This window comes from Tinamus guttatus, unplaced genomic scaffold (genome assembly GCF_059628265.1).
Source record: "Tinamus guttatus ecotype Peru unplaced genomic scaffold, ASM5962826v1 Tinamus_guttatus_pri_ptg000287l, whole genome shotgun sequence".
Lineage (NCBI taxonomy): Eukaryota > Metazoa > Chordata > Aves > Tinamiformes > Tinamidae > Tinamus > Tinamus guttatus.
In genome coordinates, this window is record NW_028288821.1 from 5508772 (window position 1) to 5532036 (window position 23265).

General features: G+C 43.9%; 1 protein-coding gene across 2 annotated transcripts in view; it reads left to right on the forward strand.

Moving 5' to 3' along the window:
- The window catches only part of DCX (doublecortin), a 59344-nt gene extending 38607 nt beyond the window's left edge, over positions 1-20737 (forward strand). The window contains exons 4-7 of one of the 2 annotated variants that reach the window (XM_010227425.2): positions 8343-8445; positions 11625-11762; positions 17937-18031; positions 20492-20737. In XM_010227425.2, coding sequence (XP_010225727.1) covers positions 8343-8445; positions 11625-11762; positions 17937-18031; positions 20492-20548 — 393 coding nt within the window. In that variant the 3' untranslated portion in view covers positions 20549-20737. The remainder of the gene's footprint in view (positions 1-8342; positions 8446-11624; positions 11763-17936; positions 18032-20491) is intronic. The other variant, XM_010227426.2, reaches the window with a different exon arrangement.
- The last annotated feature ends 2528 nt before the right edge of the window (positions 20738-23265 follow it).

Below are 23265 nucleotides of genomic sequence, written 5' to 3' on the forward strand. Positions count from 1 at the left end.
ATTATAGAAGTAATTTTAACTCCCTCAGAGAACAGCTTGATGGCAGTTCTTACTTTCCTTTAGGTTTAATTTTACATCTGCAATGATTTAGTTTAAAGGACATAGTTTTTAATTCCCATTAATCTCCAGAATTAACAGTGTAATAAAGATTCTTGCAAGCACTGAAATTTAAGCAGTCCAAATGCCTTTAGGAGCCTTTTCTGAGTATTTTAGCAAATGCTCAGATGCCAGGAGTGAGGTGAAAGGGAGGGCTGGTTAATGAGACAGGACCGGCTGCTTCCTCTGATCCTTCACAAGGACGAGGGTGACTTGGTCCAGAGGCTGTTTGAGGATGGGACTGTCAGATCTGGAGATGTGCATTAGGAAGGATGACTTAAAGGCTGAGTATGTCTTTCTTGTGTCTTTTCGCATTAATGTTGATTGAATATTGGAGCTAAAATGTTAATAGTTTTCTGGTATCTGTTGTGGTGAGAAAGCATTTCATGTTTTTCAGGTATTTAACAAAACAGAGAGAGGCTCGTAAAATATGAGCTCAGGGGCATGTCCAAGAGTTATTAAATAGAAGAGGTATCTTCAGGAATGATAAAAATAGCAGAGAGATTTGAAAGTCTATGTAGTTTGAGGTCCAGACCCTGAATAAAGCAAGCTGCAAGCAACCCAGCCCAGACTGCGATTCAGGGACATAAATCGAATTGACAGAATAATCCCGTCTGGTCAGAAAAAGGCTTTTGACTCAAACTGAGATGCTGAGTGCATCTCCCCTGTTATTATCATATTAGCCATGCGCTGATATGCTGCTGTAATGCCCCCACCACGTGCTGCGTGGCCCAGCCCCTGGGGAGGACGGGGCTCTCCGCAGCCAGGCGCGTCGGCGCGTCCTGCGGCAGAGCCGGGAGGGCCCCGCTCGCCCGGAGCCTCCATCTCCCGTGCGCCATCCACCTGCCTGGAGGGTCCGTGAGCTGCTGCTGCAACGTCCCCAGCGCTTCCCTGGGGGAGATGTTCTTGGTGGCAGGCTGCAGCGTGGAGTAACCATGGCTCTTAGATGGCCACAGTGGGTGATAAAACTGAGCTGCTTGTTGCGTGGTTACCCAACTCACTCGCATTTCATATAATTTCCTGGGTTGCATTGGGTGATTATCAGAGAATTTCCTCCCTTGTGAGTTCTTAGAGTGTGTTGCTGAGGGCTGTAGGATCAAATTGTGCTGCTGTGCCCACCTGAGGGATGCTCTCCAGGTTGCTGTGTCCCTGCTCACCTGATGCCCTTGCGGATGCTCTCCTTGGTTCCGCTGCTACGCGCGCGCTGGTGGGTGGCTGGGCAGAACCAGGAGTTCTCAGGAGCTGTGAGCTGATCGCCACCACGTACAAGTGCACCAAGAAATCGGTTGCGTCCCCAGGGAGGTTGCTCTGTGGCCACTGTCACTGCAGTGCAGGGGGCAAGTTGCCTGGACTGAAGTTGGTAAACATACCCAGGTGGTGGAAAAATAGCTTGTTAGTGTCGTGGAGTAGCAGGACATGGAGGGAAGGGCTTCTTAGGGGAAGCGAGGACAGCTGTGGGGCTAAGTAAGGATCATCTCTTGTCTCCTCCAGACTCTTGGAGCCTGCTTCTGAGTCATAAATGCTCAACATAGCTTTGCACCACGCTGGGCTCATTGGCAGGCTCATGGAAATACTCTTTCCGTGCTCGCTGAGGACGGAGGCGGCTGCTGGCAGACGTGTCCAGCAACGACGCGGCCGATGGCAGGATTTCCTTTGCCTTTTTAACCAGGGTGAGGAACCGGTGCCTTTCCGTCCCAGTCAGCAGGGCTGTCGTAGCTAAAGGAAAACCTGCACAGAGCTCCACAAGAGCTGCCCTCATTTATGAAGATACGTGCAATGGGATCAGCAGCAGCTCCCAGTTCAGGAGCTTGTTGCTGGAAATCCCATTAACAGGAAATTTCAGCCCATTGATATTTTGGGCTGACTTGAGGGGGTTGTAGGCTCCCTGTGTCCACCCTTCCCTGGCTGTTGTTTCTTGCAGTGTCACTTGCTCTTGATGACCTAGTCGTGCTGCTTCCAAAGCCTCCGATGGTCTTTCGTGCTTCCTCTCGGGAGTGACAAAGGGGGACATGCAGGAAGAATGGGGTGATGGTTCTCTGGACTCTCACGTACTCCCCACTTTTAGCCATTTGTGCTGTAAATCTTTCCTGGTCTTACTTGGCCATGTAGGATTTATGGTTTTCTGACCGCAGAAAGGGTGTTGCTGCCTGTGCTGCTCGTGGCCCTGGGCTGCACCACACGTTTGTCCTCAGCATAATACCCGTGTGAATGTGCGAACAAGCCTTTCTTCTGGGTGAAAAGAATCAGCAGCCTGAATATCTGAGTATCTGTATCCTCCATGTGAATGAGGAGCGGGGATAACAAACTAACCTTTCTTCCAGGGGCTAACTGGATTCCAAACAGTTTGGAAGCGCCAATTATTCACCAGATATATTAAATTCAAGTTTAACACTCCTACTGGACACATTGGTATTGTCTCTTTTCCCCTATTTTTTATTCTCTTTCAAGCCAATCTTTTGCCAAATAAATAGGCAACTTGTGCTACAGCCCTTTCAAGAGCACATTTTTTCATGCGTGAAGCCTCACAAGCTGCTGTAAATATACATGCATGAATATTTCTTATTCCACATGGGTAAGCATCCCAGAATCAATCCGAATAATGTGTGTTGGTCCGGAGCTGGTGTCCTCACTCTGGTTGAGCTGCACTGTAACAAAATAGTCAAAGTGGATAAAAAACACCTGTAATCAACCTCAGCTACTGTTCAGCCTAATTAAGAGGATTTGGGTTTTGCATCAATTAGAAATATAACGTTGAAGAAATGATGAAAAGCAGTGTGAAATTTCCCCATCACATCACAGAAAACACTTGAATCATGGCAACCTGGCCAGAATTTTCTCCACTGGAAATGAGAAAAGAGGAAGAAATATCTCTACAGAAGATTGAAGTTTGTTTTAATCAGTGTAGACTTGACGGGGAGCCGTGGCTCTCCAGGAGCATGGCAGAGAGCTGCAATATTTGGCTGAAGTTTCCAGAAACAAAGTCTCACTTCAGGCTTTTGCAGAGAGCAGCGAAGGGGGCAAATTACCGGCCCTGAACCCTAGCGGGTAGAGACGCTTCCTCCTTCCCCTCGTGCTGGCTCTGCGCTCACGGGCAGGAGGGCAGCGGGACCTGCTCTCCCCAGGCCTCTGTGGGCACGGCCGGAGCTGCGGGAGAGCAGAGGAGGGAGCAGCTTCCTGCAGCGCCGGCGGCTCCCGGAGCGGCTTCCCAGCGGCCGCGTAACTGCAGCCAAGTCCTCGACACGGGCCAGGCAGGCGGGAGTGCTCCCCATTCACTTGCTTGTCAGCATCCTTGAGTTTTTGGTTCATCTTTCGGTTGCTCATCTGTTTTAGACAGTATTTTTTCCTAAGAGCAGATCAGTAATTCTGTTTCTGTAAATTGCAAATGTGTAATCTCTTGAGTGGGTGTGTGTAAACTTAAAAGTCAAATCCAAACATACTTTCTTTTTAAGTGCAGGAAAGCAGAATCTAATAAAGCTTAAATGAGTGTCTACTCTGGGCTTGCAGTTATGTCTTTAGACTGCTATAAAAAAACCTGTATTAAGTGCTGTGCATTCCAGTATCAACATCTTATTTTCCATTACATCTCCTTAACCCCTTAAGTCTAATGAAATCTCCTTTCTGGACATGTGGTGAAGAGCTTGTGAGAAGAGAAAGTAATTCCTCTAAAGTCTGCTGGGTGTATTCATTAGTTCCTGATACTCTCTCTGACACATGACCTTGCTCTGGACAAGTCTCTGTTTTGTTTTTGTATCCTGTTTTATTGATTGCAAACACACAGCTGATTAATTGCAAAGCAAAGTTGCCTTCATGGTTTAGGACTTGGTCTTTTCAAATCTGAAATAAACATACTGCTGCCGTTTTGATTTGCAGTAAAGGTCCTGGTGTATGAAGAGGTACGTCAGATTTCTGGCTTGATTTAAACTAGAGTCTGAACAGAGTTTGGTTCTAGTTTCAGTTCAGTTAAATGATCAGTGTCTCTTTAGCTCCTGCTCTGACTTGTGAGCTCCAGCTACATTTTTTGTGCTTGACTGTCAAGAGAGAATGGACATTTGCAGGCTTCTAAAATACATTAAAATACATTTAATACATTAATACATTAATGTATTAAAATACATTAGCTTCAGCTAACATGTGGTCTGGTATGCTGAATTTTATAGCATTTTTTCAAAGCAACTTAGAGAATCTAAGTAAATGGATGGGCTTTGTGTATGTGTTGCATACAAATTGTCTTCTATAGCCTCTACAGACTTAAAGGAAGTTGTTCCTGAAGATAGTTTTCCCCCCTGCTCTAAACTTAGGAAGCTTTCGAACTGCCACGTTGAAGAAGAAAGCAAAGGGAGAGCTCCCTTCTCCCCGAGAATAGCCACCAGACCTGCAGAAATGCAGGCAGCGATAGAGCCTGCCCCCGTGCTTGAATCTTCTCCTATTCTGTCCTCTAAATCGCGGAGTGGGAGAGAAGTTATCAAATTCATTGTGACTAAAGGAGGAAAAGTCAGGGGAAGAAGCCTGGCCCTGGCCCTACCTTTCCTTACAACTCCTGGAGAATGAAGCTGCTGGTTCAAGATGAAAGCCCCTAAAATGGAAGAATTTTGCCCTGTTGATCCTGTTGTGATCTTAGTGCAAATCTCCTTAGTCGGCTCTCTCCTTGCATCTTAGGCAGAGGTCTTTGCATGCAAGGAAGAGATGGAAAGTCTGGGAGCAGGATTATGCACATAAGTCACCCTTCTGAAGAGTTCCCGTGCCAGCATCTTGTCCTGCAGCCCCATCTGGTCCCATCAGCTATGAAGAGGAGCCTCTGATAAAGCCTTTTCTCAAAGACCATGAGGAAGGCAGCTCAGCTGACACTCCTGGTGACCCACACTCCTCTTGTCCAGTGGTGCCACGTGCACATTATTAAAGGCAGCAGGAGGGCTGGTTAATCCCTGCACCTCTTTAAAGCCCAGCAAGGTTTTGCTCTGGTAGGTGACTCAGACTTCTAAATGAAGCTGTATTGTTTAAACCAGAGGAGAAAGGCTTTTAATTTCTAGTTTCTTTTCGTTTTTGTCACTGAATTACTGTTCTTGAATACTGCTGCTGCCTGCTGGAGGGTGGTAGAAATAGCTGGTTATTCACAGCTCTGCAGGTGGGTCCTGCATATCCGCCATGGAGCGATGCCGCCGTGTCACAAATTTCAGCTCCCATCCAGGGAGACGTTGAAGCGAGCTCCATTTTGTCCAAATGCTGACAACTGCTTACGTGGCCGTACGAGCCCTGCATGCAGATGTGTGCAGCGGCTCCACGGCTCTCCAAGGGCCACAGCTCCCCTCCGCAATTAAAACCGCGGCGGCAGGCGCTAATGGAGTGTCACTGCAGAGCTCCCGCTTAAAATTCCTAGAGCCATTGCAGTGCCATTGCCCTTTTGGAGGGTGAACAGAGCAGGATTGCAGCTAAGGAGGAAATGCGCCATGTTTGACAAAGACGAAAGAAACCGCAAATGCCCTTGTGCTCCCTAAAATCTCTGTTAATCTCTACAGTCTTCTATTTTTTCTATAATTTCTGTTATAAAGTTAAAAAAATCACACCTCAATGCAAAGAGGAAGATCCATGAAAACTATTAGCAATAATTGCTTTGCAAGAGATAAGTGTGTGCCTTGTCTATTCTGTGCACGGGTTCCTGCGCTGGAGTTGTTTAAGCTACAGGAAATAGATTGTAAACCTTTCAGGCAATATGATCCTTTTAAAGTCAATATTGTCTCTTTAATCCTGCATTTCAAATTAAGTACGATCCTTTTTTAAACAAAGACCTGCACATTTATCTTGGAAACTAATACTATTTATCCTATTTACTATAGCTTTCCTTTTGTATACGTAGGTTTAATTTGTCATTATAGAAAAAAAAAGGTTTAGAAATTAAAAAAATGTGGAAGGGCGAAGTCTTATTAATCAGATGGTTTTCAGTGTTGTTTCTACTGATGGGGTTGGTGTTTTTCCCTGGCACAACCTGGACAAGCTGGGACTGATGCAGAGGTCCAGCCATTTAGGCACATGTTTCTACCAAGAAAGTTTATTCCAGCAACTTCACGTTGACAGTGATGCACATGGGACACCTAGCAGGGACTTACAGTAATAATCCAGGCTTCCAGAGCAAGGATTTGTGATGGATAAACAAGAGTGAGATAGGAAATACCACCTACCCGGTGAGCAGAGGCAAGGGAGCTAGGTTAGAGCTGCCCAACACGCGATGCATTTCCTGAGCTTTACTGTTTGATGGAAGGAGAGGGCTCTAGGGTATCTTTTCTTCTAAATCAGGGTGGGTCTTTAAGAGTGGAAATTGCAGCAGCAAAGACAAGATAAGTAGTAAAACAAACACAGAAGTTACCATCTCCTGAGTGGTAGGAGCACAACAAGCTCAGTTCTTTACTGGCCTTCAGTACTCATTCAGGCAGCTGATCATAATTTTGAAACGTGCACAGTATCTTCCTATGCGAGGGAGCAGGAATGCAGCAGTGAGCTGTGTGTATCTCTGCTTGATGCATAATCAGGTTTCTGTCCTTGGGTGTGCTTGTAGTTTTCCACCACATTTGGACCTCTGAATTATTTCTGAAGGTTTTGTTGGTTGCTCGTGGTGGCTGTGGTAACTCAAGGAGAAAATAAACGTTTTGTATCATGATCTGGTGACAGTAAAAGCAACTTTAGATGCTTTATGATTTCATCCAAAAGGCTGCAAGCTTTTCAATCTCTAATGTTGGAATCTAGCTTTGCGCTATGTTAACTACACTGAGTTTCCATATTGAAGCGTGAGAGAAGCAACCTGTGAGTCTTTTCCATGGTGTAAATCCACTGCGTAGCATTCAGATGGGGATTGTGCATTGAGCCAAGCGCAGTTATTGCAGATGAATCACTGGCACCATCCTCAGGGAGGACTCTCGTATCCTGCCCTGGTTTGAAATGTCATCTTTTCTGTAGGAGAATTCCTTATAGGTAATGTGTTAATTATGTTCAACCTAATTTTAGATAGGTAGAAATCAGAGTCCATTGAAGATCGCCGAGAAAATTCTATTTTCGATTGAAGCCAATTGCACATTTCAACTTGCTGCCTTTTGGAAGCTGTGCAGATGTGAAAAGCAGGCTTTTTGCTAATGTTTGGCATTGTAGCCAGCACTGGCACTCGTTAGACCTTGCTTTAATTATACATTATATTAACCAGTGTGAAATTCTGAGCCTTATTAGGATAGCCAAAAGCCTTCTTTATTTTTGATTTATTAGAGCTTGAAATTAACTTTTCACAGTCCAGCTCAGCCAGATCAGTAGATAGGGAAATTCACTGCTGTCTACAGTAAGTTTCCCACTGTTGTTTCCAGGGCCCTCCACAGCCCTTGCAGATCAGTGTTTTATTTGCCTGTGTGCTCAGATGCTCCTAGAGAGCTCATCATGCCCCACGCTATGGGGAAAAGTGCCCGGGGGCTCTCAGGAGGGCAAGGGCACCCCCCCACCACGGAGATTGTGTTCCTCAGACAGCAGGGATGATGGGGACAGGGGTCACTGTGGCCCTTCCCAGCTAACTACAGCGTAATAGCAGGGCCAAAGGCAAAGGTACCAGCCCAACGCAGCCTTTGGTCCGAGCTCCCCTGTCTTGTGCATTGCTTTCCTTCGTCCCCGGCTCTGCACAGCCTGGCACCATGAGGCACTGGGTCTGGAGATCCAGATGCTGCAAAACATAATTTCCACCCATTTAGGGTGGCAAAACAGAGAGGTGAGGTGCTCGGAGAGATTAGCTGTCATGACCGTGGCTGCTGGGTATCTCAGACAGCTTTCCACACCCCACTCGCTGTGTGAAATGCCTTCTGATGGTCCTTACAGGCCTTGTAGGTACTGAGTCACTTGTCAACACGGGCAGTGGTGTCACCGCCTGGCCAAACAACACGATGCGGTGGCCACCCCGCTTCATATTTCAGAAGTCCACCAGGGATGCCTGAGTCATTCATTAGGATGGCTAACGTAGCTTGTCAACTCCTGAAAGGACTGCAAAGGCCAGACCTCATGGGATTTTGCAAGGTGGCTGGGATTTTTTCTTCCTTTTCTTAATTATACTGTTATGGTTGACTTGCTGGCGAGTGTTGTGTTGTGTAACAAGCTGATAGGAAAAAGGACTGAATTAGCATGGGATGGGGGAACAGAGAAGCAGTACTCTCGTGTTTAAATTAAAACTGAGCCTCATCAGAGTTTGCCAATTAAAAATAAAATAAATGACTTTGCTCTCTCTGTAGGTGACCTGTCTCCATGATTTCTTTGGGGATGATGATGTGTTTATCGCCTGTGGTCCAGAAAAATTCCGCTACGCACAGGATGACTTTTCTCTGGATGAAAGCGGTAACATCAAACACACACTGCTCTGCAGTCTATGTTTTTATTTGATTTCCTTTCAATTGCTTGTATTGGGTAATAATAGTGCTGCATGTTTTTGTGCTGTCTTTTAAGACCTAGTATGTGGAATAGAACATCCTTTTGCCATACTGGAACAGCCAGCAAATATTATAATTTGGCAAACACTGACAGGTGTAGTATAAGTTGAAATAGCTGGAATTTTACCATATACCACCATTTTGACATCTATCGAAAAATCCAGTAGTGTGTATCCAAATGCACTCAGTTGGATATATTCTTGAGAACTAAACAGCAAGAAAATAATCTCTATTTTTCTGATCAAGAAATACATATATATACACTCCCCACACACAGTTCATTACTTTTGTCCTTATGCATGTACATGAACATTAGAAAATGGGAGCAAGCATCGTTAAAGGGGAAAATGTCCATACTGCTTCCTCCTGCTGACTGGGAAAGGAAAAAGCTGAAAGGGGTAATAGTTCCCACCTTAGATGGGACAGCACCAGGATTTGTCCCCATTACAACTGCAACCACAGATCTGCGATAATACAAGTCTCTGATCAGTTAAACCACGAAATCTTTGATTTCAGAGAATATACAGAGCTTGCTTGTAGGATTTGCCACCTACCCCACCTGGCGACCGTGCATCTTGCGGGCAGCGCTGTTGTACACTGGTGCCTGCAAATTCTTCCAGTCCATTTGAACTAGTAGAAAATGTGGTCTCCAAACATTCAGACCCGCATTTCCCAAAGCTCTAGGCATCTTGTGTAAGGAGTAGGAGTCACATGCTGTCTCACGTGCTACAAACCGACTCAGGATTGAAGACCAAACAAGATTTTCTTTGTACACCAGGAAGCCAAGCGGCCTCTAATCGCCAGCCCTGTGTTTTTATGACTCCTTTGCAAGCCTGATTTTCTTTGCTGCTGGTACTTCTGACCTGCGTACTCCAGATGAACCCGTTTGGCGGTCTTTGGTATTTCACAGAAAGTTTCCAAGGTTCAGCCAAAACTGCAGACAGAGAATACCGCCCATGTCAGGCTGGGTAGGCAGTCTGTAACCCGAGCTTCAGATTTTATTTTAACACTCCACAGTTGAGTCAGTTCCGGGGGGAGCTTCACACTGTAAAACAGTTTGGATGCAGTCCTAGCAGCCCAGGCTGATGAGAAGCCCAGCTCTCTGCCTACACTCCTGCTTACTACTCATTATTCTGGCTTGGATTTCTGTAAGAAAAAGAAGCCAAGCCTGCTGCTGGGCAGGCCCTGAGCACCCGCACCTTTGGTGCTGTTCTAGGGGGCAGTGAGGGGCCTGCACCCCTCGAGCAGCAGACACGGGGCTCTCAGGCAGCAGCACTTTCCCATTATGTGCCCGGCATCCCTCCTGGCTACGAGTCAGACGCTGCCAGCCGAGCAGTGAGTCCTCACGTCTTGCAGGTGAATGTCACTTACGGAAAGCTCCTCCACCACGGCTGCCTTTCTTGCCTGTTCGGATGATGTGCGCTCGGATCGACAGCTCTTCTGTTCATTCTGGCAAGGCATCAGGGCACAGAGTGAGGAATAGCATGAGAGAGGATTATGCCACCTTTTCCCCCTCACTGCCCACCTCAGCTTCCGCCCGCTGCTCCCCGTCACTGAGCACCTTCCAGCTGCTGCTGCTGCGTCTTGTTTGTACCCTCCGCTTCCAGGGTGAGCGCGCCGAGTGCCACGTGTGGAGCGCTCTGGGACACGTCGGCACTGCTGTCCATGCAGGCAGCATCTGCATAAGCTCTTGACAAGAGGCAAAATCAAGTATTTCTACTATTCATATCCCTAATTTAAAGTTTTCAGAATAATTTTATACCACTTAGTAGGTGAGGGAATAAAGTCGTCGTAGCTTAATATCGCCATACAATATCCCTGGAGCACAGGGCATCCTTTATATTCTTGCACTGCAACAGCAAACTCTCACAGCCCATCTGCAAGAAAAAGAGACGGACTCTTGACTGCCTGAGAACAAGGAAGGCCTGGGGAAAAATTTAGGGTGATTACATTTTCATAGATATTCAGATATATAAATAAATAACACACACATTTAGGTCAGACAACTTGCTTTCGGTTGACCAATTATTTGTCTGCTGTGTGCTGCCTTATTTCATTGCCACTGGAGAATCCAGTCAAGGGAATTCTCAGGCAAAAGCCGCACCAGCTGTGCTGAACTCGCCCATGACATGTAGTCTGTGTGTCACACACCTAACTCCCAGCTGGGATATAGACCTATTCCTCACATATTTGGTGAGGACAGTCTGAAAGAGATTAGGTGAGGCCAGTCAGCATTTGACACAGAGGAAATCTCCTTTTTATTGTTTTCCCCTTAACTAAGTTCAGGGATGGAAAAGTGCTTTTACTCTTAGCTCTACATGTAAATAAGCTCTGGTTTTGAAGGTCTGGCATGCTTGAAATCCTGGGAAACAGAGGTTTGTTAGGATTTCGGTTCCCTTCTACAGGAAGATGTTAACATTTTCCCCTCTTCCTGGTCTGTTTATTTTTGAATGAACATTGCTGGGACTTATGTCTCTAAGTACATAAATCTACTAGACGTTTGTATACAAACCTTTCCAAACGGGCTGAGTGCCCAGAACAGAGGACATGATTTAGAAAACTATTTTGTCGTCTTTTCTTTGTACATCTGAAATGCTGCAGCTTGGTGGAACCACAGAAAGCAGGTTCAGGTTGGGTGAAAGCTACCTGGCCTGGGTGGCCAAGCACCCCTTCAGGACCTTAACTGGTGTGAGTTGGCTTCCCGCACCTCTGTAAATTGAACTCATCATTCCTGCTATTAAGTCTTCAAGAGTGGGATAGACGTTTTACTGTGTTTTGTACTCACAGCAAATGAACTGTGTATTTTTGGCCTGATTTTTCCCTCAGTTGGTTTTACCCATTTCCATGCTGCCCACTAGTTGGTGGAACCCCACGGGAATGGGAATGGCAGAAAAATCCACCTAGGATAGAGGTACAGAGGTAGGCAGTGCTGGGAAGGCAGCCTGGTCTTGACCTATCCTGTCTTGGGGCTTTACTGGGAGAGAGAAGGGCCTGAGCTGCCTGAGTGTTTCATGCCTCATGTCCATAGACACTTGACCAGCGGGAATGTGGGTCAGGATGTAACCACGTTTGCTCTCTGTTCCTCAGAGTGCCGGGTGATGAAAGGGAGCCCTGCGGCCGCCACGGGCAGCAAGTCATCCCCCACACCCCAGAAGAGCTCAGCGAAGAGCCCAGCGCCCATGCGCCGGAGCAAGTCTCCAGCCGATTCAGGTAACCATCAAGACGGTGAGTGATGGTTTTCTGGCCTCTGAATGTTAACTGTGCTGCGACTTTGGTTTTGGTTTCACTGACCTTGGATGTTTGCGGTTGAAGCTTTGGCTTTTTTATACACAAAAGGCTGCTGCTAGTGTACTTTGTGCTTAATAAGTACTGGAGATAAATTTTCCAGTTGGTTAAGTTTTTTTCTCCAAAAAATGGTTCTGAATTTGCAGATCAAGATCCACTGTTCTTAAATTCATGTTTGCTATAAAATTATTCTTTTTTTTTAAAAACCCAAATGCATGATAGAGTTCTTTAAGTACAGTGAAGACACAGTTTGAAATCTGTTGTTGATAAATAAGGATAAATAAGTCTCATTCAGAGATCTGGGAATCAGGCCATGCATGAGTTGTGAGGCATTTAAACTAAGCAGCGGGTGCTTATTAGCACCTAAATTAGACTTTTTTTTTTCTATGAGCATATAGTATAATATGAAATGGCTATTGTGTCCCTGACTTTAACTGGTTGATTCACTCAGTAAGAACAAAATGGTGAGTCATCTGATGAAGTTTAATGAACGCACTAGTACTTGCTTGCTTTGTGTCAAACAGTTGGTAAGGCTCTTAGGAGAGATTAATAACCACACACACTAAACAGTGGTCAGCTCCTGGAGTTAAGACCCGTAGTGACGGACAGCCCAGGTTTCTCTAATCCATATAGTCAAGAGTCTTTCAAACTTCCTCTGTGATGTCAATACATAAAAAAATGACAGCGTATCCTCCTGAATGAGAATGAAGTTGTCTTATCAGGGTAGCGAGTAAAAAAGAATATGCTCTTATGTGCTTGTCCTGTTGGGTTTGTAGTAAAGACAGTGAGCTGATATGTTCCTTAGGAATGAATACTTTATTACCTAAACATTAAACATGCTTAGCTGGACTTTGAAGTTATCATATTGAAAAAGGCAAGGAATGCTGAATAAAGTCTGATTAGTAAAAGATGACCTGACCCATTTTTGCAGAATTCTCACCTATTTCATCTGTAAAAGGATTTAGAAGCTGATTTATTTCAACTATGTTAAATATTTTGCCATATGTTTGATCTCCTACCCATTTGCGACTTTTAACTTTGCTCTATATTAGTTTTATGGTTGTTGTATCAGAACTTGGAGTTTCCTTCATTCTGTCATTAGATTCCATTCAGTTCTTTTCCACGTATTTTTTTGATTATTTTTGCTGTCAGAGTATCTAAGTCACTGTAAAATTTTGATGTGGGCATAAATGCAGATTCTGAGATAAATATCCAAATTGCTTGAATGAAATATTTCTGAACTATCACCATTACCATTACCCTGTAGTTATAGGAAAGGATGTTATTTCTTTTTCCATTCCTCATCCTAATTATTCAATTTTAAAAAGCATATAGAAAAGTGGTATATTATTTATCAAGAGTAAAATGCAGAACAGTGTGGGTTTACAGCTGGAACCTGGTCAAAGACATGAGCCTTTGCCAGTGCTCATGCATCGTGCATGCAGGCAGGCACGTCCTAAAGCAAATTGTGCATGCAGGGCTGGGCCTCATGCACTGGCACGGGCTCCAGTGCTGCCAGCAGACAGGGCTCAAAAGATACACATTGCTGCTATAACACAGAGAAGAAGAAGAAAAAAAAAAACCTAATGCTAAAGGTGAAATGCTGACAGCATGAAAACACTGCCTCCACTTCCCCTGCCACTCGTCACTGGGAACGCTTCTGATCTTTGGGTGTCAACATAAATAAACCCCCTCTCACTCAAAGCTGTGCGAACGCCCTGTGCACAAGCAGCAGTGTCTTCCACGCAGGCTAGGGTGTTTGGAGACTCGTGTCTTATCCCATTCTTTTCCACTAACTCACTCTCTGTCTTTGAGTATATCTCTGAAATCTGCTTATACCTCCTTTCCCAATGGATCAGCCAGGATAGTGATACCAACCTGTGCAGGCAGGTGCATTGCCCACCCTTGGAATCATGCAGGGAAATGAGCTCTTTGGCTCTTTACTCAGGGATTTTTTTGTGTTCTGAAGGCACTTAGAAGAGCAACAAAAAACAAAGCCAAAAAACAAAGCTATCAGCTCCCCGATTGCCAGAGATGAGAGAAAATAGGATGTCATTTGCTGTTATTTCTTTATTTTGAAAACCTTAGTTCATCTTGTAGCAACTTGCATGAGAGACAACAGTTCTGCTGTGTAAAAGACATGCTATGGTAGGAGAGCCTGTGGTTCTCAAAACCACCGTGACCGTAGTCCTTTGCAGGACACAGCCACAGGTACCAGTGCTGAAATGTGAGCACAGCTTCCCCAGGCTCGCGCTGATCTGGCTACAGGAGCCTGGCAGGGCTCTGCCACACAGCTTCGGGCTTCAATTCTCACTGCTCTAATGGCAGGATGCAGAAAGGGGCAAAAGCAAATTCATAAGGCAGCAGCAATTAGCAAGCGGATAGAGAACATCAGTCTGTCCTGGCTGCAGATCTGGCTCCCCAGGGTCATTATGTATGAATGTTCAAGAGGCAGCAGATGTCTTCTGCGTTGTGCACGAGGTGGAGCAGCCTGTTGTGCTGCGTCCGAGCAGGGAGCTCGCCCTCGCCACATGCCCTCATGAAAGGTGTCAGCAAAGCGGAGCGCCTCGGAGTCAGGATGGGGCCTGAGCGACGGCTGTCGGCGTAATCTGAATTCTGCCGCTCCAGAGTGAGCTCTGTAGGGAAGTCTGTGGTTCTTCCACAGGCTCCTCTGTCCTGGGGAGCTGGATGGCTGGTGCTTGGTAAATGAGCTGCAATTTGGACATCTGCCTTCTGCTGCCCTTGTTCTGGTCACTGCTCCTCTTGTTTTCTTGGTGACTCTTCAGTCCTTGACCAGGATACCAAATTGTCCATGTACTTCATGCTTTCTTTCTTTCACTTTAGTGATGTGTGAGTGTGTGCCCCACAAACTAAAAAGTCATCTGCAGAACCTGGGAACAGGGGCAGGAAGTAATAGCTTCATTTTTCAATTATGAGAAAAAGAAGAAACAGCCACAGATTTTGGTCCTTGATCCTTGCTTTTTTTCCAGTTCTGTTCCTTGATAGCAATGCCTGGTTCAAAAGTCATCTCCCTAACCTCATTTGCAGGTCTCAGTGCTCAACAGCACTGCAAATTCAGAGCCAGAGCTCCAGCTATAGAGCAGTAAACCTGAGCAGCACTCAAGGAGCAATCATGTCGGAGAAGTTCAGAAGTTCATATCTGTAGGAGAGGCAGAATTGAGAACTTAGATATCTTATTGCCAGCTCCAATGTGACATGGTGCTGTATTTTCCATCCTCCCTCTCTTTTGCTGGACAAGCCTGATTCCTTTCCTGAGTACAGACTGTCTTGTGCACTGACTGAAGCAGGGAGTCTGGGGAGGAGAGGGTGGCATGTAGTTATGCAATTAAAGGATGTGTTATAGGCACAAAAGAGCTGTAAGGTAGATTGTGGTTGCAAAGTAGATACAAGGCTATAAATAAGACATAAACACACAAACAGTGAAGCCGAAGAACAAGTGAATTAAAATGAAAACTGTTTTTGAAGAATGGCTTTCAATAGCTGAGCTTGTAATAGATCCCCAACTCCTGTAAGTCATCAGCAGATTTCAGTGGAGCAGCAGCATTAAATACCACCTGGGATCTGCTCTTAGCCTATTGTTATTTTCCTTGCACTGAGTTCAAAAGAAATGTGTGCAAGTTTGATTATGAAGGCTGTTCTTCATTAGGAGACACAGACAAAATTAAACTGAGCTTCTTAATTGTTGCTGTTGCTGCTGCAAAACTGTACACGAGTATCTGTAATGATACACATCCGTCTCACTGGATTACTGATTTGGATGTCATATCTGTTTTTTCATCACTGCTCATAAAATATTAACATCCCACTATAGCACTTAAAAGACTTATTGTATTAGGGAATTTCTCTCCTTCCCTGCAGCAATTACATCCATTTGCTGCACATTGAATGTTGACTGTTCCCCAGCTTTCTTGTTTGTGGAAGGGAAATTGAAATTTGGGTTCTTCCTGGGGTTTCTAAGTGGTGCTCTTTGTCTTACGAAGGACAGCTGCCTGCCTCAGGAGCCATTACAACTAGAAATAAGTCCAAAGAAGCATGTTAGAAATGAGAGATGCTTCTCACCTAATACAGGACATGTATTAGGACTCTGTTCCACATTTTCTTTAACAGGGAACCCAAAGTCACTTGCTAAAGAAATATGAAAGAGATCCAAGCTCTTTCTGTCTGAAATCCCTTCATTATATGGCATATAGTTAGTGAAATCTCCATTTTTTTCCCTCACCAACCTTAAGGGCAATGAAAAGTGGAAATGCCACAGAGCAGTGTGCAGTAGCTTCTGGGTCTCCCTAGCCAATATTCTCCCCTCACCAAAAAGAGTGGTCTGAGTGGAACAGGGAACGGAAGGTCCCTCCACTCCCCAATCATAGAGAAATCATCATTTTTATCAGCTTTTACGAGACAACTGCTTTCTCACTTAGGTGTATTTGTAATGAGAAAAAACTATCTGTGATGAATAGACTCCAGTTTCCAGCAGTTGCTTTTGCATAGAAATGCTGGATATGAAGGCAGAAGTCCCATGTCACCATGTGTCTGTTGAGTCTGAGCCGAGCTAGCGTCTGCTCTTGCTTCTTCTCCTCTGTCCTAATTTCACATGTATAGCCTCTATATTTGACCAAGGGACACTGCCTCAACTATCCCTAACTGCCCCACTGCCTCTCAGAGGAAGATGAGAGAAAAGAGGAACGAAGCCATCTCAGGAATGAAAACAAGAGTGATGTTGCATCAGAGAGCAGCGAGGCTACTAAGGAGGACCTAGAAGCTAATAACAAATGAATTTAAAAAGACAATTAGAATTTTTAGTCTCCTCAGAATATTTTTGCAAGTAGAAAAAGCTGATGAATTGGAGTGCTAAGTTTTAGCAGGAAGGGTGTATGGGCACACTGGCAGAAAAGCGATCTGAAGTTCAGTGTGGAATTGCTGATCAGACAGTGCTTTTTGGGAGAGCGGGTTCCTCGCCACCTCTGCAGGGGTGCAGCCCTCTGGGGTGCTCCAGGTTCTCGTTTCCACTCCCTGTGGCAACAGCAAAGCAGGTGCCTACACTGCCACACTGCCACTCCCCCTAACTGTGCTTTTGTCAGTTCCTCCTGGTTTTCCTTTAAAAAACACACCTTGCCAGTGGCAAGGTATGTTACACTTTCTAAACTTCTTCTAGACTCTCAAATACTTGCTTAATTGAAAATCCGATTTGCATATGCAGTTACTGCAGTGAAAGTATAAGTCCCATATGTTGAAATTATCTATCCTCTTGTGGAGGCCACATGCCTTTACATTTAGAGTATTGGTACGCAAGGGGTCTGGGCACTTGGCAAGCAGGACAGCAAGCCTGAATCGTTGTGTGCTTGTCTTTCCATATGAAATACCAAACAATTAAAAACAGTTTCTTTAAAAGAGGGAGAGGGATTGGTATGATTGTCTGAGGGGTTGGCAACATTTTTGCCACTTAAGAAAGTGACAGTCCAAATACTCGGGTTTTAGTTTTGTGGATTGTGCTGAATCTGTTAACATCTGGATTTGGTTTTGGAAATGTCACTTTCTGTAGACTCGACTAGGAAATGTAGTTCAATCCTTACAAGGCCTCCAGCTTGCTGCTGCTTAGATTGCGAAAAGAAAGAGCCAGAAAAGGTAACTCACTTAGACATGGCCATCATGAGATTGGATTTCCTCCCTGCAGATAATGCCCCTCGTGCTGACAGAGCTGTACGTTTATGGCCCTGGTAGCCAGGCCTGGGTCTGTATCTCAGAAATCAATACACAACATAGGTACAGCCATTCTCGCTAGAAGTATGTGTGTCCTTATGAAAGTTTAACATGACGCTTGTTAATTATCAAAGGCATTCGCTTATTTCAAAGAATGTCAGTGGTAAGAAAAACTTAATTTCTTACAAGCAAAATACTGCTTGTTCACTGTATTTTGAATTTCACTGTATTTTACAGCCCAGTATCCTGAAAAACAAAAAGATCAAAGTTGGGTGAATGGCCATGCTCGTTTTCAATATGTTCAACATGAATAAACTATAATTTTTCTTTGTTGACTGTTTTGTCCCATCTTCCTAGAGGACAGAAATGATCAGAGGCTTCTCTCTTGTTTTGTGACAGCAAATGGGACCTCAAGCAGTCAGCTGTCTACACCCAAATCCAAGCAGTCTCCGATCTCCACACCCACCAGCCCAGGGAGCCTCCGTAAGCACAAGGTATTACGTTTCTTATACCTTACTACAGCTCTTTCCTTCTTAGTCTGCTCAGATATGTAGGACACTTAATTCAGGATCATATTCTCTGAAAGTGCAACTCTCTAAGTTGAACCAGTGGAGAACTTGGCCTGTTACCTAGAAATATTTTCACTTTGGGATGTAGTGACATGATGAAAAAATCAGTATTGGTATTTGAGAGAATTACTGAGATGCTGATAAATACCATCTTTATGTAAATGTTCCTCTCTTGGAAAGCTTAAGTGTTGGCAAATCTGGCACATTAAACAGCGAAAGAAACACGAATGTCACTGAAGCTCTAAGCCTTCGTGTTATTGCTGCTTCAAAATGTTTTTAAGTGTTTTAGGTCATGCTCTGTTTTACAGGCAGTAAGTGATTTTTGTACTAGTGCTGTACTAATGGTGTTCTGCCACAGTGGCTGTTTTCCCTGGGAACATCCAGGCTATCTAACAAGAAGCAAGCAGTCCGAGCAGAGATCAGTAAACTTTGGCTGGCCTCAGAGAGGATTTCATGTATCGATTGATTTGAAAGGGGTAGCAGCAGTCTCAGCTTTTCATGATGCTGTTATTCAGGCAGGAATTTTTCATTTCCATGGGCTTTCTTACTTTTGGAACAACCAGAGTGTTGCTGTTCTCTGACAGTCTTTAGATGGAATTTGAATATAAACTTAAGGGATGAGAGGAGGTCAGTGGGATTTCTGCTTTAGAAATCAAATGCCACTTGAATTTAGTAATCAGAATTTCTCTCTCAGCCTGGGTTTGATTTTGAAAGAATTGCCTTGAAAAGAAAGTCTGGAAAACTAATTAAAAAATAGTGATGGTGCTGAGGTTTTGCAGTCAGCCAGCCACATGTCATTCATTGTGGGCTACATTGCACAAGTTCAGCTCAATCCTTTGAGCATTGTGGATTTTCTGAAAGTGAGTAACGGTGGCAGAAGTTGAACTGCCACTCCTACAGCAATGGAGTAAAGCACAGAGAAGCCAATGGGAGAACCCCCAAAAGTCCAGTGGCCTTTGGATTAGACCCCTCCTACACAGGACTTTGGATCACAGCCCTTTAGGCGTGGGGTTGAGTGGTCCCAGGGGAGCCTGGGGTGGAGTTATGGCTTCTCAGGAATCATATCCTTAAAATATTTCCAACATATGGAGAGATTGTAGCCACTCAGCTTTGTTTGACTTTAAAAAAGGCACAGCGGAATACAGATGAAATCGTATTTTCCTCTGGACTGCACTCTGATCTCAGCTGCTCAGCTTAACTTTGAGGAAACCCACCAATTTGAATGGAATGGGTCCAGATTTATCATTAATTTATAACTGAGAACAGGATCTGGCCAATAGCTTGCATTCAACAGTTGCTTGTGTGTATTTCAACAAGGTTAATGCTGTAAACTGCATTGTTTTCTTTGGCAAACAAGTACCTGAAAATACTTTCCAAACACTGCTTCATTTAGGGATTTGGAGATGAGGATTTGCTTCCTGGTAAAGACAAGTATAAACTCACCTTCTTTAATGTTTTATGTATGGTTTCATCTGGCTGATTTATGACCTTTCCAGTGAAGCCTCTGGAACATTTATAATAGATGGTGATTGCTGAGGGCAAAGCCAACCCATCTATGAGCTTCTCCACTAAATTAAGCCAATCAGCAGACATAAATGTAACATTTTAGGTTACCACAATATTCATGCATCATTGTTTTCCTCCTAGGAGCTATTCCCCGCTTATGATGAAATCACTTTTCCTTTTTCCCCCCTAAAGCTCAAAATGGGCTTAGTTCACCTCAAAGTCATATTTTACTTCTTCTCATATCAGCATTTGTTGTGAATCCCCTTTCAGTGTACTTGTGCTTTGCTTTCTTTTGCTTACAGCTATTCCTTGCACATAGGTCAAGGTTTAAAAAGGGCCAAGGAGAGCTTTAACCCTAGAGCAGGTTAATGTACCTAGTTCCATGCAGAAATGTAAAGAAGTGGAATAAAATGGTATTCTGGAAAGGGATCCTGAAAATTTTTTACACTCAATCCAAATAAGAATTTGGGGATTATTTTCCTAACCATTCTAATTGATACAAAAGTAAATGATGGAACAGGTGATTTTTCAAGAGACTGATCCTCAGGACAGCTGTCAAAAAATAAAATAAGATGCTTTATTATGCACTGAGATTCAAAATGACCTGTTTAAGAAAAGATCCCCTTCTTTCATGTGTATGCTACACTGGATATTTTGATCCAGAAGTGATAAAAAATGATTCTCAAATTTATCATTGAACAACTGTCATTCTTTTGGTATGGAGATCATCTGTGCAAATGATCTACTTTGATTTTAGTTGCAATCTGCTTAGAGAACTGATTAGCCACTCCATAACCAGTGACCAAGATGTCCACCCAGTCCCTGTGAAGTGCCCAGAACTGGACCAGTGAGTTAACATTTTCTTCTTTTTCCTTACAGGACTTGTATCTGCCTCTGTCTTTGGATGACTCTGATTCCCTGGGAGATTCCATGTAAAGCGACATGAAGCTACTTGTCCATATTGCAAGCTATGGTTAAGATACAATAGAGTACTTCTGCCAAAAGAAGCAGATAGGTGACTGGTGCTTTCAGATCAGATAAAGGACACACAGTTATATGTCATTTTTTTTTCTGTGATTTATCCTCTGTGCCACAAATCAACACCTATCAATCTATAGAGATAGAGGGATACCATTCTTCTAAGTAGAGTTATAGGGATGCAAAATGGACATTGCCAGCAATTTTAGGCCAGCGTGCCAACAATCCTGTGCATTTCTCATTTTCTTCTATTATTTCTTCCTCTGCTGCAACTACATGATTGTCCTCGTGATAGCAAAAGAGCTCCCCCTAGAAGAGTGCAAATCAATCTCTTGCTGACTCATTTGCAAACTCAAGTAGAGCAAATGATTTTCTTCACCTGTCCAAACTGCCAGTGTTTGCTAGCAGACCTGCTTCTCGTTTTCACCCCTGATTGTAGCACCTGCTACAACTAGTAGCTACCTGCCAACTAGTCCTGTTTTTTGTTGCTGGAGGGCAGGGAGGGAAATGACTTACTAGTTTGATGCTTATTGTACCAGCAGATTATGCCAGCAGAAGTTTGGAAAAGATTTGGAGTGGTTGTATAAGATGCTAAGTAAAGTGAGTACAATAGTGATTTTTCAGATATTTAAATATTGGAATGTTTTATAGTGATTAAGTAGAAAAAAAAGTCAGCTATCTGAGTGCAACAGCTTTCATGTATGCTCCAAAGATACTGCTGGCTGCTAACCATTTTTTTTTTTTTTACCTATCCTATGGTATCTCTCTATCTCTGTTTACAGTAGTAATGCCTTGTAAACAGCCAACACTGAAAACACTGTGAAAATTTGTTTTCAGGTCTGACACCCTATGCGTCACTTTTTATAGCAAAAAATCAATACACTTTTTATAAGGAATACCTTGTATCTGTGTTTTGAGGGTAAGGATTCAAATTCCTTCTTTTTTATAAAAGCTGGTAGTTTTCTTTTGTTTAAAAAACACATTCAGAAAAATGTACAAAAAAAAAGCCAACCAACAACAGCAGAACAGTAACAGCAACTTCTTGTCATCACTGCCAAAACAGATACTTGCAGGGGGGAAAAAAAAAGAAAATCAATTCAAAATATTGGATGTTTTGATAGTTTTTGTAATGTTTAGACTGCATATTTGTTTTTTTACACTTCAGTATTCCTAACTTTGGCCAGATTCTCTACTTATATAACAAATAGAACTTTGTGGTGTTCAGAAAACCGTATTTTAAAAAACTCTTCTATCAGGCAAAAACAAACTTAATGTATTTAGAGAAATCTTTCACTTTTATTAATCAATAATGACTCCTTCAGAATGCAAAGTTCATCTATTTATGCAGGGCTGGTGGTTTTTACTACACTGAAGCTTTGTCGTAGGCTAGCTGGCATTGCCTCTCTTTCTCATGGAATATGCTTTTGGTGAAACTGAATATCATAGAACTTTACCTAAATGAAATCCATGCAATCAACCTTTCTTTGTTGCTCTATTTGCCTTTGTTTCACAGTATATACCTATTCCCTGTTCCCTTGTGAGTAGAAGGAATTTTAACGTCGTGATGTTTGATGGTACATGAATGCTGGGTTGTTCCCGAAGCCACTCCACGTTTCGTTTGCTTGCATCACTAGTATGAAACAATCTGCGCAGCTCACGTCTTCAGAGGTTCACGTGATGATACATACAGTGCAACGTAAAGAGCTGTATCTGAGAGACAGGATTGGGAATTGTTGAGGGCTCAGAGCTGTTGCATACCAAATTTGCACCCTGTAGTCTTAGCGCTTCATCATTTACACCCAGAGTTTTGCAAATAAATCATTTGTGCCCACGCACAACTTTGAGTAATTCCCTGACTAGGTAACTGCTAAACATTTGGTATGTTGTAAATAGACACCCAGCTTCAGTTCAAAGGGCTAAATGCTCCTATTAAAGCTTTGTGGGGGCAAGTAGGGTCCTGTGGACAGAGCATAGCCGCAGCAGTCGGGACACCTTCGTTCGGCCCTGGGCACCGCTGGATTTGGTGTCTGAACTTGAGCAGGTCTCTTGGTAACCCTGTGCCTCAGTATGTCTCTCCATCCTATGGGGATGATACTGCTCTACCTCATTGTGGGTTGTGAGGCCGAACGTTAACATTTGTGAAGTGCTTTCAGGTCCTCCAACAGAAGGTGCTGATCTATTCTGGGTGCAGATTTGGTTCTGGGTGCTAATTTGGGGCTGTTTAATCCTGTGAGTGCTACTGTAGAGAGAGGATGTCAAAGGCCAATAACTGGTTATGCCAACAATATTATTCATTAAAGCTTTTGTCTCAGTAAAATCTTCACTTTTTTGATGGACTTGGACTCCATCAAAGATGCTGTCCCTACAGTGACAGGCCACTTTGCTCACAGCCAGGATTAGTGTGTCCTGCCACCTTCCTGTGAGTCTCTGCTAACCCAGGAGACCAGTCAGGAAATCACATCTAGCTTCTGTCCTTCTGAGCAGGACACTCACCACAGACCCACCAGGAAGATCTAAATCTTTGATGTCTATGAGTGGACTGAAGGGTCCAGTATGAAAGGACTCTGAGGTGTACTTTCCTCCAGCATCCGTCAGCTCAGTTTGGAAAATGATAGCAGAGGGTAATTGGGTGTGTGGCTGTGCTAGGGGTGGTTGTTACTGTTGAGAGATGGTTA